Source organism: Rhinolophus hipposideros (genome assembly GCF_964194185.1).
Source record: "Rhinolophus hipposideros genome assembly, chromosome: 26".
In the NCBI taxonomy this organism is placed as follows: domain Eukaryota; kingdom Metazoa; phylum Chordata; class Mammalia; order Chiroptera; family Rhinolophidae; genus Rhinolophus; species Rhinolophus hipposideros.
Window position 1 is genome coordinate 10,124,774 of NC_138072.1, and position 17,645 is coordinate 10,142,418.

Here is a 17,645-nt window from a genome sequence, read left to right on the forward strand (position 1 = left end):
CGCTCCAATTCTTCCACATCATCACCTACACTTATTTTCCATTTTTTTTTCAATAATAGCCATCGTAATGGGTGTGAACATGGTACCTCTGTGAATCTTTGTTAGCTATGTTTAAAAAACTATATAGAGTTGTTATTACATAGCTGTCTTATCCCACATCCCAATAGCTACGAACATCCTGTTGAAAGTAGAAGGTACAAGACGGTTACATCTGTTAAATTTTGAACATAATAACACCACCATTTTCCCCCACAAAGGGTAACCTTGAGTTTAGGGTTGCAGATACAAATCATAGAGCGAATACGTATTTCGTTGGCCTTAGAGAAGCCGTCCTCTGCCTAATGCCATCCTCAGCAAACACCAACCCACAGCATCCCTAGCACAGCCCTCAGCTTCCCCCAGTCAGGACAGCGCCGGGCCCTGTGCGCACGCGCTCCTGCAGGCGCGCCCCCGCGGGCGTACGTGCGCGTCCGCGCCGTCACGCAGGGCGGAGGGGCGGGGCCTCCACCACTGATCGCGGCGGCGGCCATGGCTGCTGCGTCGGGCTCAGTCCGCCTGCAGCGGTGCATGGTGTCGCCGACTGGCAGGCACAGCGCCTCTCTGATTTTCCTGCACGGCTCAGGTGGAGTCCAGTTTTACATCCTTGCTTCCTGCAGCTTGGGACACATTGTCCCCCGGGTCCCCCCAGTGTTGCCCCCGTGGAGGAGGCCTGGGGCCCCAATGGGGCCAGGTGGTCTCGGAGAGGGTGGCTGTGGACACACGGGCAGCATGGTAACCCGTCCCCGGCCGTCCCGCCTTGTCTTCCCTTTCTTTCTGCCGTGCGCTCCCTCCCGGGCCCAGCGCCCTCACCTGCGGCCTGTGTGTCCCGCGCGGCCGGCCCTCCTCCCGCCACATTCCCCGCTGGGCGACCCCCGTCCCCGCCCCAGGTTTAAGCAGAGCCAGGTAGGAAGGTAAGTCCTGCACCAGAGACACAGTCTGCAGCACTTCTCCTCCGGGGCGGCGCCTGGGGGGCGCAGTTGTCAGCCGCCTTGGGCTCCGTGCCATTCCCGCCTGCAGTCCCCGAGCTCCAGGAGGCGACGCGACGCGCAGCGCGATGACACTTATCCGGCGTCTCTTCACTGGGAAGCGTCGTGCCAGGGCTTTCCTGCCTTTTCTCTCCTGCTCCCCCTTTCCTTGTTCGCCTTGAACCCTCTCCTGTCCTGAAGCGCCCCAAGTCTGCGTGTCCCCCAGATGTGCCCCTTCCACATCTGGGAACCCGTGCTTGGTGCCGGGTGGCGTTTCTCATCCTCCTCCGTAGTGACTCCTGCCTCCTCTCCCCGGGATCTTGAGCTCCTCACCGGTGAAGGGCCTTTGTTGTAATCTCTGCATCCCTAGTGCTTGGCCCAGGGTTACGTCCTTAGACATGTCCATTAAAGGAATGAGATGCAGCCCGTGTCCTCAGGGGGGGGCCTGCCTAAAGGTACAAAAACACTTCAGTCCGTGTGAGTCAGCAGTGGATGGGACATCACAAGATGGTGCATGATTTACTGCCAAGGAATTGGAGGGGAAAGCCGGTGAGGCGCCTCAAGGCACGTGGGAGATGAAGAGCGTGTCCGATTTGGCAGAGAAGGTGGCCTTTGAGCTGAGATGCCTGCGTAGGCTTAAAGAAGATGGTGGGGATTGCAGAGGGACTGGGTGGGGACCTGGCCCCGGGCAGTTGTGGGGACTGTTGTCAATGTGAAAGTGAGTCTTGAGAGGTTGACCGGCTTGCCCAAGGTCACTGGGCTACTACTGGTACGTGGTGGTGGGTTTGGGCCTTGAACCCAGATCTGGTTCCAAAGTCAGTGTTCTGGATGGGTAAGGGCGAACACATGCGGAACTGGGATGTGGCATTTGGGAAACAGGGAAGCAAAGTGCCCACAATGTTTAAAGGGAAACACTTGACTGAGAGCCTTTAGGTGAGGTGTCTTAGGTAACGGCGAAGCTTTACAACTAGGTGACCCTTGCCGGTCCTGTTCAGGGATCCCAGGGTGCTCATTCATGTAGCAGCACCCAGAAATTCCCCAGTACCATACTCCTTTTAAGAAGTCAGCTAATTCTTTTACAATATTTTTAGGAAATACTCCTAAACTTTTTTTTTTTTTTCCTGGACCACTTTGCTTAGCAAAGGAAATATTCTTAAACCCTTTTCAATTTCAAATTATGACATTTTTATAACCTGTAACTGTATATCTATGAAACTGAGTTGTACATTGCATGCAAGTGTGTGTGTGTGTGTGTGTGTGTGTGTATTCCCTTTGTACTTTAAACAAAGAATCCTGCCAATTATGCAAGTATAATGCAATTTTTTGTGTATTTAGATCTCCATTTTAGGAAATACAATTCTTATTAGGAGTATGATTTTACATTAGACTTTAATATGTGTTTGGCTTCTAGTTCATCCAAATATGGGCAAACCAATTTTAATAGTTTTACCATACTCTTGGAATAAAGTGCTGGCTTTTTAAAAGGAGGATTTTGTGACTGGAGGGATGGATGTTTTGTAGCATTCAGTTTGCTTTTGAAGGTTGAAAGAGAGTGGTTAGAGGCAGGTTTAGTTGTTGTTTTTTTAATCTTAAAAACCTTTTCTAGAATATGTATGACAGCCATAGGAGAAGAAGTGGGAATGTAAGTTACATAGAGCCAACTTAATTTGAGCCTTTCCTGCTACTAAAATGCCAAAGAAGTACCTTTTTTTCAGGATGATAAAAACAAATGATAGTTTAATTAGCTTTGTTCAGCTTCCCAGATTAGAGTAATATACTCTGTTATATGTTTCCTTAGGATGCTATAGTTCTCATTTCAGTAGTATTCATATTTGTAATTACCTAATTTAATGTCTGTAATCCACACTAAGCTTAGAAGGTTCACACAGGCCCAAACTATGCATATCTTTCTCCCCTTATAGTAAGTCTCAGCAAACTGAGTGAGTTGGCTCTTCAAGTAATGGACATTTTTCAGTCTTCCTCTTATTTGAACTGTCAGCAGCATTCAGCTTTCTTGAAACTCTCTACCAGTTCTTTCTACCCCTATTTGCTCCTTCTGGTTTATTTTGCAGACTCATCCTCCTCTTATCTGATCATTAAGGTTCCTCAAAATTTGGTCCTAGGTCCTCTTCTAGTCCTTCATTTTTTGCCTTGGGCTAAACTCCACATAAGCCCACGGATTATATTTTTACCTATATACAAGTGACACAAAGGTGTGTTCCACTTTATGTCTCCATCGAGTGCTAGACATGTTTATCCAACTGGGTGGTAATCACTCATTCATTAATCTATTCATTCAAGAAATATCCATTAGTTGGCCACTACGTACAAGGCAGTGTTGCTGGGTCTGGGTATACAGTGAACAAAGCAAACAAAAGTCTTTGCTCTCGTGGAGTTTACGTTCTAGTGGAGCAAATGATATATAGTGGTAGAAGATAGTGAGTTCTGTCAGAAAAGGAAAGCAGGATAAGGAGGACGGGAGGAATTGGGGTTACAGTTTTAAATAAGGTGATCCAAGTGGCCTCGCTGTGAAGGTGACACGTCAGCAGCTGGATTTAATGAGTGCATGATGTGTGCATCGGGTTAGACTGTTACAGAGAAGAGAAAAAACAGGACATGGGCCTGGGTGGGTCCCCTGACATGTTCACAGAACAGCAGTAAGGCTAGTGTTGTTCCTGGAGTGAGAGAAGTTAGAGGGAATATCCAAGAGGGTCCTGGTATCCAGGTCATGTGGGGCAGGGGTTGGCATGCTTTTTCTGTAAAGGGGTACACAGTAACCATTTTAGGTTTTGTGGGTCACATAAAATATCCCACAGAGTTTTCCCCTTCCTTTCCCTTTTCTCCATTCTGTCTTTTACTTTTTTTTAATGACTCTTTAAAAAAGTAAAAGCCATTCTTAGCATATGACTCTAAGGACCTGGATTATGTCTTCAAGCTGGCTGTAGTTTGCTCAACCCCAGGTGTAGGGCCCTGTGTGCCTTACAGAGAGACGCCCGACGCTTAGCATGGATGGACCTTCTGCGTCATGATTTCCTGTCTCCATGTCCATACAGTACTATTATTCACCCAACTGTCCGGGTCAAAACCTCGCCATCGTCCTTAAAAGCTTTCACCATGGACCCCTCCTAATTAATCTATCGGTAATTTCTGTTAATTTTGTCCTACTTACCTCGAGTACCTATTTCTGTCTACTGCTGTTACCGTAGTCTACTATCTGTCACTTGACCTGGAGCCACCTAACTGACCTCCCCCACATCTTTTGTCCGTTGGTTCTGTCTCCACACAGCTTTCAGAGTGATGCTAGAAGCATACCACCCTCCTGCCAGAAAAATATCTCAGTCGCTTCTCCATGCTCCTAGGAATTGTCAGCTCCCCACACTTTCTCTCGCCTCGTTTTTTTCTTACAACAGTTTTATTATAACAGTTTTCTTATTACAGTTTTACTATAGCATAAGGATACACATGAGAACCAGCCAAAAGAAGAGACACATAGGGAAAAGCCTGGAGGGTTCTAAACCTGAATCTTCTGTCATCCTCGGCGATGCATTACCCTCCCCATACTGAGGTCTGACAGGACTCAAAAGAATATTGTCAAGCAGGGAATTTCACCTGAGCTTCCTACCCAGGGTTTTTACTTGGGTTTTGTTACGTAGACATGATTGATTTGGGGTTGAACTCAATCTCCAGCCTCCTCTACTCCCTGGAGGTGAGACTGATACATCATTGTTCAAAGCCCTGATCTTCTAATGACATGATCGCCCTTCCTGGTTGGCCACCTCCCATTCTGAGTCATCTCCTTAGCAGAAACCATGCAGTGATTTGACGGCGCTTCTATGAATAACAAAGACAATTCAATCACTGAGGAAATTCTACAGATTTACAGGGTCCCTCTTAGGAATTGGGGACAAAGACAGCCAAACTCTCTATTGCAGTTATTCTGAAGAGTGCCTCAGCTCATCTTGCATTCACTGTTCATCCTCCCATGTTTTAGTTCTCAGATGTCATACTTACTGCTCCTTCCTGTAAAGGGTTTTAGCGTTTGCCATGTGCTGTCTGAGATGCTCTTTCCCTCTGCACTTCACTTTTCTCCATCCTGTAGATTTCAGTTTAAACCATTCACCACCTAATACCTATTGGATGCCCAGTTTGTGTCAGTCCTGTTCTAGGTTACATGAAGCAATATCTCACAGGATAAACACAAAATGAACCTTGCCTTGCAGAGCTTATCTTCTAGTGACATTATCCCTGAAGTCTTTACCTGGGTCAGTTCTGAATATAAGCCTGTGCAGCACCCTGTGTCTCATCTTTGCAGTGGGCATAGTTGTCTTTCCGTTTAGGTAGATGATTATTTGACAAAGATCTGCTTCTCACCATAAAGATCTGATTCTTCCCCTCCCCCTGCCATCACTGCCTTTGACAATGAGCTCCTGCCTGAGACAATAGATATTCAGTGGCTATTTTTTGAATTGATGTCCTCATGAATTGGTTAATTAAAAAATTTAAGTTGTTACCTTTAAATTTTTTTCTTCAGCACTTCATGAACTGGACCTATATTTCCTTCCTATTTTTTCTTTTTAATGGAAGTACACACATGAATTCTTACATGAATTTTGGTTATTTTTCAGCCTTGGAATATATAATCTTTATTTTTGGTCATGTAAAATGTTATCAAAATTAAATTCTAATTTCTTCAACTTAAAAATAAAAGTATGCTGAATACCTCTTTTGAAGGATTTTAACCAAGAAAATTGTTTTAGACTGTTCCAACCAGAAAAGTTTATAAGCACTTTAGGAATTTATTATTTCTAAGAATAAAGATAAGAAATGACTGTGTTTAAAGTCAGAAAAAAATAGAATTTTTTTATTTAGAAAAATTGACTTACTTCATTTGTCCCTATTATACCCTTTAAACAAATGAGGAAACTTAAAACTCAAGCTTAAACAATTCTTTTAAAGTGATCAATGGTGAAGGTAGGAGAAAAATAATCAAAATTATTCCTACCTATTGATGCCCGGTCAATTAATTCATATTGACAAATCAGTTTCTGTATAGTTGTTTTTATGCATATATATATATATATATATATATATATATATATATATATTTTATTCCTTGTTCCATCCTCTGCTATATGAAGCTTATAGACTGCTTTTAAATACACTGTATTGTAAAAATGTTTTATCTTATTCTCGATTTTTTTATTCACCAGGTGATTCTGGAAAAGGATTGAGAAGGTGGATCAAGGAGGTTTTAAATCAAGATTTAGCATTCCAACACATAAAAGTTATTTACCCAACAGCTCCCGCCAGGTATGTGGTAGCTGATGTCACTCAGTATAACTTTGTGGCCTAAAACATATATAAATAGGTGTACCTGCCAGATGTTCTTTAAGCTTAATTCTGTATTTAAAACATTTTAAATTGGGGTACTTTATTTCCAGAATTGTGTGTGTGTGTGTGTGTCTATGTGTCTGTGTGTGGCAGTTACACTATTGGGCCAGGTTTTGCTAGGTGAGTAATTTATTCCCTCTTCGTAATAAAGCATTCCTTGGCCTGTAGGACTCAGCTTCCTCTGGTCTGCAGATCGCTCCTCTTTCAAACTCTCTCCCCACCCCCATTCATCCCAAAAAGAAACTATTAATTTCAACAAGCAAAATCTTTTAAATAATTTCTAATCCAGAGTTCATAATCTCTGGAGTAGAGATCTGTAGCATTCGTTCTGTACTTAAAAGGTTTGAGAATTAATGTGAAGCAGTTTGAATCGGTAAACAAGAATAAGAATACAGAATTGACTAATATGTATTTCAATCACACAACCTGGAGATGCACAGTGATGTGATTGGCGTGGCTTTGAAGTCTAACTGCCTTTTTAAAAACTATTCAATTAGCATCTGCATAGTCTCTTATTCTGAACACGTTTTAAACTGGAGTATGCAAATCCTTTTGTGTGTAAGCGAAATAATGTGCTGAGCTATGCACCCCAATCTGATGTCTCATTATCTGTTCTTGGTTATTTTTATGAGGCACACTGTGTGTTTATGCAAATGCTTTGTTTACTTTTCTATTAACTTAGTGTTAAGGAGGAGTATTTATATATCCAGAATATTATCATTTCATCATGTAATCAATACAAACTTATTAAAGTGATCTTTTACATTCTTTTATTCATTCCAAATCCTTGAAATCTGATATGTATTTTACATGTACAGCACATGTCAATTTGGTTTTAATTAATTAAGTTTCAGTTCCTCAGTTGCACTAGCTACGTTTTTAATTGCTCAATAGCTGTGCGTGGGTGGCTAGGGACGGCATAGTGTTAGACCTTAAAAAGGAGTTCCCGTTATAGTACGTTGGGGGCCACTGTTCTAGATCAAATCGTCATTTTTACTAAAATTTCTCATGAGTTGTAGTTCTTGAACTTGTAAGATTTTTTTTTTTCTTAATGAGGTGACTTAAATCATTTCTTAAGCAGAGATAATTGTCACTCAGGGAACGTTTGGCCATGTTGGGAAACCTTTTTGGTGTCTGGGAGGAAAGACAACATAAAAGGCTACTGGCCTCTAGTGGATGGAGGTCAGAGATCCTGTTAAACACCCCACACATCACAGGACAGCCAACCTCTACTACAGAAAGTTATCCAGGCCCAAATCTCAATGGCTCCTTAGATGAGAAACCCTGCTTTAAATTACACCTCTATCCCACACATACTAGATGATTAGTCTTGTTACTCCTTTATGTTGCAGTGTGGTCAGCTGTTTATATTTTAGAAAAACATCTGAGGTAATTAAAGTATGAATGGTATTATTGTCTTTGAATCAATACAAAAAAGAAAAAAGAAAAAAAAAGTCAAGATTTCACCTAAGAACAGGTCTTTTTGTTCTAGGCTTCCTTTATTTTTAGACTTAATTTCTAGGTCAGGAACATTAAAAACAAAATTCCCTTTTCCTTCAAAAGCCTTTCTCAGCTCAAATTTACTCCTGTGAACACAGAGTTGTAAAATTTTGCTTTCCTGTTTTCACTGATTCTAAGATTCCTAAAATGAGGAAATAAAGATCTCACAATTCAGTGCAATTTGCAATTTCCTATTCTGGAACTCAAGAGCTTTTCAGCAATATTCAGAAAGAGTGTATATATGTATATGTATGTGTATGTGTATGCATATATATATGTGTATATGTATGTGTATGTATGTATATATATGTATATATGTTTTTACTGTAAATAGGATCTATCTATGTTGTAGAATATTATTTTTCAGGCCTCTATCTTGATCAGGCCCCATAAAATAAAACAGTGAAATAAAACATGTAATTAAGGATAATAATGCCAGTTAGTTTGCTACTAATATACAAATTAAGTAAATTTGCAAAATATGCTTATTGCTTTCAAATATAACCACCAGAACCCTCAACTGACCTATCAAAGTATATTGTGCTAAATATTCAGCAACTTTTACACTCTGTAACTGCTGTATTTCACTGGTCCTTTTCCACGTTGGATATCAAATGTCATTGATCAAGGACTACCAATGGCTGTAAATCTTTGACTTAATGATTTTCCAAATGTCGAAAGGGATCTTATGAACAGTATAACAAGCAAGACTGACTTAATGTTTTGTCATATTAAAAAATGTATTTCAACATTACTGTGAAATCATTTTTCTGTTGTTTTATGAGAGGTGCAGACATCACCAAGTTTTAATTCCAGATGTCTCAGACTCTCAGAACAATTAGAAACTTAATTCAATATATAATTTAAAACTACAAGATATAAAATATTTTAATTTTCAAATATGAATCATATCTCTGTTGACTGAAGATTTTGTAGTGTTCATTCATCTTACATCTCATTGCTGATCAGAGAAAATTTCAGTACAATTTCAGTCTTTTGATATTGACTGACACTTATATTATGGTCTTGCACATTGTCTGTCTTGGTGACTGTACTATGTGCATTTTTATATGTAGAATTCTATAAAGGTCAATAGTTGAAGGTGGTTATAGTATTGTTCAAATTTTATATTTGCTTAGTCATTCTTTTTCTAAGTTGTTTAAGTCCTGAAAAATGGGTATTAAAATCTCCAGTTGTGATTGTAGATTAGTCTGTTTCTTCCTTTAGTTCTATCATTTTTCTCTGTGTGTGTTTTTAAGAGATACCGGTATTACTAGGTACATGCCTGTATGGGGTTATTGTCTTCCCCATTAATAGCTACTTCTATTTTATAAAATGTTCATTTTTATCTCTAGCAATAGCTTCAAGTAGACTTTGTTTAATAATTATATAACATATATCAGCTTTCCTATATTTACTGTTTATATAGCATCTTTTTCCATACTTTTGGTTTCTTTTGATTGGTGTTACATCGTATGTCTTTTTCCATCTTTTTACTTTTAACCTATTTATATCATTATATTTAAAAAGGGTTTTTTATAAACAACATGTATTTGGACTTTGTTTTGTTCTTTAACCAATCTGATAGTCTCTGTCTTTTAAGTAACCTGTATAGACCATTTGCATTTAATGTAACAATTAACATGTTTGAAATTAAGCCTAGTACTTTTTTTTCTCTTTTCCCTTTCCAACCTCTTTTTGGATTATTTGAATTTTTGTAATACTCTATTTTCATGTGTCTTATATTTTTCCTGATTGCTTTAGGGATTACAAGCTATGTAGCAAACTTTTTACCTATTAGAAGGTTACAACCATACAGGTTCCTTTATTCTCCCCTCTTTATGTTATAGTTGTCATATGTATGTCATCTACATACATTGAAAACTATCAAATAAGGCTACAATTTTTGCTTTCGACAGGCATACATATTTGAAAGAATTTAAGAGGAGAAAGTAGTCTATTATATTTACCCAGTTGTGGTGTGTTACAGCCTATCAGTATGTTTTGATTAAATTGTTAAGTTGCCACTTTTGGCTATAAGATATTTCTTTTCCTCAAGCCTATTTAATAGATGTTTTTAATCAACTCAGTTAGGGGCATATTAAATAAAAGTCAGCAATTAGCTTGCTGTGTTGATTTAAATGGAAAATGTTGCTTCATTTTTTCATTATGTTAATTTGGACTCTATTTAACCAAAGTGCTCAATAAAGATTTTTATTTCTATGACAGACTTGAATTGTATTTGTAATTAGAGGTTTTCTTGGTTTGAATTTACTATTAGAATTTCCATTTAAAAAATAACAATTTTTTAACAAGCCATTAATAATTTATATGATGATATATAGTTTTTCTTGGTGTTTTGAAAAATTCTAAAAGTAGTAAAATTTGCATAGTGTCTCTACTTCTTGATTCACTATTTTTTCACGTTAAGTGCGTGCTTATATTTTTCATTAAACATGTATTCCAAAACAGGGTCAGGCCCTTTTGTATTCAGTGCAGTAAGCAATGAATTCATCTTGATTCTATCACTTAAGATTTCTATCTGTAGCACGATATTAGGGATCTCTCTTCTGATACCAATAGATCTGTGCTACAGGTACACTTCACTGGTAAGGAGCCCTGCTAAAAACAGCTATTTTGAAGAAATACTTTTACTTTTTTGTTAAGTATTTTAAAGAGCACATTTAAATACTTATTAGTACATAAAAACTTGTTTTCTTAGAAACATGCTTTTTTTTTCAAAAGCAACGAAAGAAAAATTTGACCTTTTCCTAGATATCACAATATGGATTTTACACGAATTAAAGTCAAAAGCTATTCAGAACAAAATAAAACAATTTTAGATATTCTCTTGTTGCTATCTGACTCCGATTATCCAAGTGGCACAAGTGATTATTGACATTCATCGTTCAACAAATACTTGTTGTTGGCACGGGGGTTAGAATAGGTAAAGTCTCCACTCTCAGGGAACTCACAGAGAAATGGAAAAGAGAGAGAGAGAGAGAGAGAGAGAGAGAGAGACAGAGAGAGAGACAGAGAGAGAGAGAGAGAAATTAAATATGTTAACTTCAAATAGTGATAAATTCTGTTAAGACATTAAGTAGGGTAACGGGATAGAGAGGCAACGTGTGTGCATTGCAGGGTTAAAGGTGGGGGGGGTGTACTGTAAATTATAGGATCAAAGAAGGTTCCCCTGCAGAGGTGATATTTGAGCTGAGACCTCAGTGATCAGTGGAGCCCACTATGTATCACTGTGACAAAGAGCCTTCCAGGTAGAGGGAATAGCACATGCAAAGCTCTTGGATCAATAGTGAGACTGTCCTGTTTGAAGGAAACCAAGAAGGAAATGTGATGTGAACACTGTGGGGACCGCTATGAAAGGAGGACAGAAAGAAAGACTGGCCAGATGATGTCATCTGACTGACCTTTTGATTTTATGACTTTTAGGGAACAGAGATCAAAACAGAACTTGGTATCAGGCTGAATGTCAACTCTTTTTTTTTTTTTTAACCTTGCCCATTTTATTCCAGCTTAATATTTTACCAGTGTGTAATGGTTTGATTGATTGATTGATTTAGGAGGCACATAGTTGTTCTTTGCCAAACATATTTATTTATTGTGGTAATGTCTGAGCTGTTTTATACCAGCTAATAAAGTGATTTATTTCAAGAAGAAGGTGAATGAGTATAACATGTGTACCAGTTTGTTAGCTGCTTTAAAAAACCTTCTTACTATTATGCTTTATCTGTTATTTTAACAACTTAAAAGAGTTACGCATTCTCAATTATGTGCTCTTAACAAAAGAGTTCTAAATTATTCTTTTCCTCATTAAAATTTCCCAGTTATCTCCTTTGAACAGAATTTTAATTTTCTTAGAGAGAACAAAAAGCTACTATTATATATTAGTAAAACTTCCATTGGAATTCCACCTCAATGGAGCATCTATCACTAATTAAGAAAGGCACTGTTGGAGACCAAAAGCTAAGTGAATATAATTTTTTTCTATTAATGGCTGAGTTCCCAGAATGATTCATATCTTAGCCTATGATATCATCCTTATTTAAGTGCTTAGCCAGACAAATAAACACTTAGAGAAATAGAATAAAATGAAAAGGGAAGTAGAAATAATTCAAGATAGTAACAGTCGTATTCTGCTTTAAAGGGGGCAGTATGTTCAGTTTTCATTCACAAGATCACTGTGGTTTTGGTGACAAATTGAATAGAGTTTGGAATTTCATTTTGCCTGACAGTGACATTAATACTAGGTGGAAAGCACCTGCTTTTATTTTCAGAGAACTTTAAGAAAGTTAATCCTGAGAAAGGCATTCTGGGAGGTGAGAGGCTTAAATGCTTTCTGTCTTCTCTCCCCTTCTGATTTTAATTTATTTACCTCTCTTGAGCAAAGCAGCTTCTGAGGTCAGAAGGCCTGCAGAAACTAGGGAGACTGCAGGCTCCATGGGAGTCCTCGTGAAGAGCTGGTGCAGGATTTTATGTTGGAGGCACCCGTTGAGAGTCTAGAGAACAATGCAGGAGAAGCCTGAGCTGAGGATGAGAGTGTGGCAGATCCTGGGAAGACCTCAGTCTGCCGAAATCTCCCCTCCTCTCACATTTGTGTCATGAAAGGTACATTTCCAGACAAGAACGCAATATTACTTACAATCCCACAAGGACTCTTAAGGAGAATTAATTGAAATTATTTTAAAATTTACTGAGTATTTGATAAATTTCGTAGATAAATAAATAAGAATGGATGTCTGAGAATAGGCAGGACGAGTCTGAAAAGGAGACTGTGGGTGATGATGGTAGGTAGAGGCGGAACTGCATTGCCCAACTTCAGAACATTCTCCAAAACCACTGTACTACGATCAGGGTGATCCTAACAGTTAGTTAAATGGATCGGTAGAGCAACAACAACAAAAAATAGAGCCTTTCTCAACTAGTGTTCTTCAGCTGAGTCACAGAACACAAAAAAAAAATGGTTTGAGTAACTATTTTCTTAATTTTCCCAAGGCTAGTATAGAATTGGTACCATTCTAGATGCAATGGAGAAAAGTCTACTCATCATATATATAGAGGGGGCTAAAAAAAAGGTTTACACATTTTAAGAAAGGAAAGAACTATTAAAATTACGCTGATGGTCACCACTTTGAGCACCTCTTGTCAGAAGTCAAGCGTGACTTGTATTCATCTTTTTCTATCAGTACATATTGAGTATTACAATTGTAATACATTTTTTCCCTTAAAATGTGTATGTGTGTATATATATATATTTGGCACCTTTCGTAATGTATGTATTCGGCATTAGGGTGTAATTCTCTCACAGAACCTAGGTTGAGAGAGACTAGATAACTCAGAACTATAAAATTAAATATATGGCAAAGATGGAATTTTGCCTTTGTGAAAAAAGGTAAGTTTGGTTATTGCTTTTTTAATGGTAGTACAGACACAGTTGACTATCCATATGAAAAAAGATTAATTTGAACCCTGAGGTCACTTCACGTACAAAAAAATTCCAGAAAAACTCAAGACTTAAATGTAAAAATGAGAATAACACTCTTAGAATAAAATTTTGGATTCCACATGTTAAATATATGGATTGGAAAGAGCTTTTTAAATGAATCAGGAGACACAGAAATTTAGGGTTGTTTTTTTTTAAAGCCAGATTGTATGAAATGTATAGTCTTTTATCTGATTTAAAAACCTTAAATATATAATATCAACATATAAAAGTATATTTTAAAAAGTGTATTTTAAAATACAAATGACAACTATTTAAGTGTCAATAATGAAATGCTTTTCTAAACTAATTAAACAAATCAAAACCACAAGAGAAAAAATAGCAAATGATAAGAATAGGTCGTTTCATTTCTGTGGCATTCTAGAGCAGGCAACACTCATCTGTAGTGATAAAGTGACTCTGATTGCCTGGGAGGTGAACAGGAATTCTTGGTATGAAGGAATTTTCTGAGGTATAGGGAATGTTGTATGTCGTTGTGGATATGGTGGTTACATTGTCAAGTCTTTAAACTATATACTTAAAATGTGTACTTTTATATATGTCAATTCCTCAATAAAGTTGATTTTAAAATTATAGTTAATACTCTTCAATGGTAATACTTTAAAGGATATTAGCACCTATTGCTATTAGGGCTGTGGGCGAAAACGATGTCCTCTTACTTTCTTGTAGAAATGTTAATTTTTATAGCTTTAAGGGAAGTGACTTTCAAACATCTATTAAGATAAAAATTATATCTTTCGATCCACCTGTCCTAGTTTTGGACTTTGTTTCATAGGAATAAAAAGTTCCAGTACATAAAAGTGTGTATACAAAAATATGTACATAAAAATATGTGCAAATAATGTTTAATGAGGCATTTTAGTGGCTAAAAACTGAGTACCAAATAAATGCCTGTTAGTAGGCGAATGGCTGACTAAACTTTGGAACATCTTTATCATAAGATTATATAGCCCTTTAAAAGGGTGAGCTAGAACTAAATCAGATGGAAGGATTTCCGTGAGGTATTGTTAAAGGAGAAAAGGCACATAAATAAATCAAATAGGCTCTTTGATTTTTGAAAAGCAATAGTGCTCTAAAAAATATCCTGTAAAGATGTATGTTTTAATGTGTGTACAAGAAAAACATTCAAGGGTATATTTTAGATCATAAAAAAGGTTCATCTAGTATATGGGCCAAGATGTAGAGGGTGTAAGAGTGGAGAGGAAGAAAGGTACAAAAAATAAATAAGATTTAGATGAAAAATATCAAAACAACACACAAACGTACACACACACATATATACAGTTTCCCATATTTGCAAAATATCATGTATCTTCATAAACTAGGAACAAATTAAGTTTTTATGTACTGTCTAATAGGGATATTCAAAATATACATTCAAATTTTAGAAAGCATGTTGCAAAATAATGTTTATCACATGGTTCTATTTTAGTAAATAAACAAAAGATTCTCTGTACGTGAGTTCTTGTTTCCAGATTTCTTTCAGTTTCTCTAAGAAACTTTCCAAAATAAACCTCTTGATTTCCTGGCTCCCAAAGTGGGTGCCCATTTATTTTGGTGTGCTGTGATCAATTTAGAAAAATTAGGGTGTAGTTCTCCTGTTGCCTTCAGTACCACCCATTGGTCCCAAAGATTGGATGCTGCTCAAGGGCAGATCTTCACGGATTGTGGGGTCCTTTTGATATAGTGGATAATGTTAACGGAATCAATAAAAGTATAAATGAGTGAATGCAATATGCATGGGGATGATTTTAATATGAATTTTTTAACACCCAACTTGGAGAAAATGAAAATTATTCAAAACACTAATGTTTTAGAAATTAAAACATCCATTTTAATGTAATTCCTTTTATTTATTTGTTTGGTTGGTTGGTTGGTTTTAAACAGGCCATATACTCCTTTGAAAGGTGGAGTCTCCAATGTATGGTTTGACAGATTTAAAATATCTAATGACTGCCCAGAACACCTTGAATCAATTGATGAGATGTGTCAAGTGCTGACAGATCTGCTTGATGATGAAGTGAAAACTGGCATCAAGAAGAATAGGATATTAGTAGGTAAGACCTTTGAATGTTGGTCATTTAATGTTTTTCACTTTTGTTTGATTCAATGCATTACCCTTTACTTGGAATCCCTTTACTAGAACCACTTGTCTAGTTTTGGACCTGTTCATAGTTTCATAAACTTTACATATTAAGGGATTCAAAGGTATTAGAATTACTAACAACAGCTCATGAAACTTTAATTCACTTTCTTTTTAATAATAACAATTTGAGAATCTCATGTTTAATTTTCTATTAAGAGATTTTTCATTTCAGTTTTAAAACAATTTATTTTAATTGGCTTAAATTTTATAAATATGTTTAAACTATTATTGCTACGATGTTAAAATATAACATCAAATTCATGAACAGTAAACACTTCAGAGGTAATATCACAGGAATAAGGAATTTTTTATAAACTTTTGTTCACCATCTTTAGCAAACTCTGTTTCCAAGAGGATATAATGTGCCTTTATATAAGCTCTTTATTCTACTAAATACTGATTTTTGTAATCATCAAATGCATAACCTATAAAATCTCTATAATAGATACAAAATGAGATTGGCTGTTTAGAATGTGACTGATACAGAAGATATTATAAATATAACTATAATGAGTTTTATTTAACAATGAAGTTATAAAGCAAAGTATTTCTCTCATGTTCGAAATATTGAGATGCACATTGAAATACTTTATTGACAGAATTAAGGTAAATTAATTAACTTCCTTTGCGTTTGTTGAAGTACTGAACTATTCACTAAGTTGAGAGATGACCTATTATGATGAAGTCCGTCTGCCTTGCCTTCAGCTTCCACGTTTGTTAGTGAAAAGCAGTGTGCCCTCCAGCCCAGTGGCATCACTTTCCTGTTTCCTCCTCAGTGTTTAACTCTGTTTCTATGTACGACATCTAACAACTATATTTCACCCTAATAGAGATAAGTACAGGACATTCTGAGGGAGTCTGGGAAGAGCCTGGGAAAGGGCACCCATCTCAGCCTAGGGGATGGATTATGCAACATAATGGCAAGATTGAATTCAAAATGTGTGAATGCATGACTGAGTCCACCATTCAGCCATCTGCCAAATATTTTCTGCGTTCTTCCAGTGTGACAGGCAATGTATTATATGCTCAAACAGACACATGGCAAAATCATAGGATCGGTCTCATAATTGCTTACAACCTGGAAGAGCCCATGAGGTGCTTTACAGTGATAAGTGGGTCAGTGCCAGCAAGCCAGTGATGAGTACCCTAAAGCAATAGAACGGACAGCTCTTCAGAGAGCATGATCATGTGTATCTCTTACTATTTCCCAGGACCCATCACAATTCCTGGCACAGAGCCAATGCGTAGGAAATGTATAATGAATGGCATGACCTGATCAGTGAATTGATGATTTAAGTAACTGAGTACCACAGGAATTTAGATGAAGACAAGATCATATGTATTTGAGGCTATTAGAGAAGAGTTTAATAGGAAGGTAGCATTTGAGATTTCGCGATGCATAGATAAATAAAGTTTTAACTATTGTAGTATAGAGATCAGGCATAGAGAATGATATGAACAGTACATAGAAGTGGAAAAAGTAGTGCTTGTTTTTGTCTGGACATTATATGTAGTTTTAGCAGAAGGTCAGTGGTCTGAACGGAAAATGCCTTGTTTACTCATTACTGGACTAAGAGGCTGGAGGCCGTAATGGGTAGTGACAAAGAAATGGGTTCCAGTCTCACGTCTACCAGTGCCTAGCTGGTTCACCCCTCGATTATCACGCGGAATTTCTGCTACCTTATCTGTAAAGTGGGAATAATAATACATTGTTTTTACTGGCGGATGATGTCTGTAAAATACTTGGTTCATTCTAGGCTCTCAATAAATTCTGTCTGTTTCCCCTTTTATCCCTCATTCTATAGGTAATTAGTGAGGGACGATTAGAGAAAGTCTTTGAGTCGTATAGTTAATTAGAACTGTGCTTTAGGAAAATTATTCTGGCAGAAGGGGTAAGTGAAGAGATGTGAAGTGGGATGTGGAAAAACCAGTTACTGAATTTGTCATTATAAGGTAATGAGATCCTGAAGTAATGTGATGAGTGGGAAAAGAAAAGATTAGGGTAAGAAATTGCTTTCACATCAAACTACAAAATCTTTATACATAAAAAGTGGAAAATATTCTAATTAGTACTTTATTTACACGT

At 37.4% G+C, this 17,645-nt stretch overlaps 1 protein-coding gene across 2 annotated transcripts in view; it reads left to right on the top strand.

Annotated features, from left to right (window-relative positions):
* Positions 1-357: 357 nt before the first annotated feature.
* Positions 358-17,645, top strand: part of LYPLAL1 (lysophospholipase like 1) — a 28,262-nt gene continuing 10,974 nt past the window's right edge. Inside the window, exons 1-3 of one of the 2 annotated variants that reach the window (XM_081039458.1) lie at positions 358-622; positions 6,215-6,314; positions 15,301-15,470. In XM_081039458.1, coding sequence (XP_080895584.1) covers positions 529-622; positions 6,215-6,314; positions 15,301-15,470 — 364 coding nt within the window. In that variant the 5' untranslated portion in view covers positions 358-528. The remainder of the gene's footprint in view (positions 623-6,214; positions 6,315-15,300; positions 15,471-17,645) is intronic. The other variant, XR_013992678.1, reaches the window with a different exon arrangement.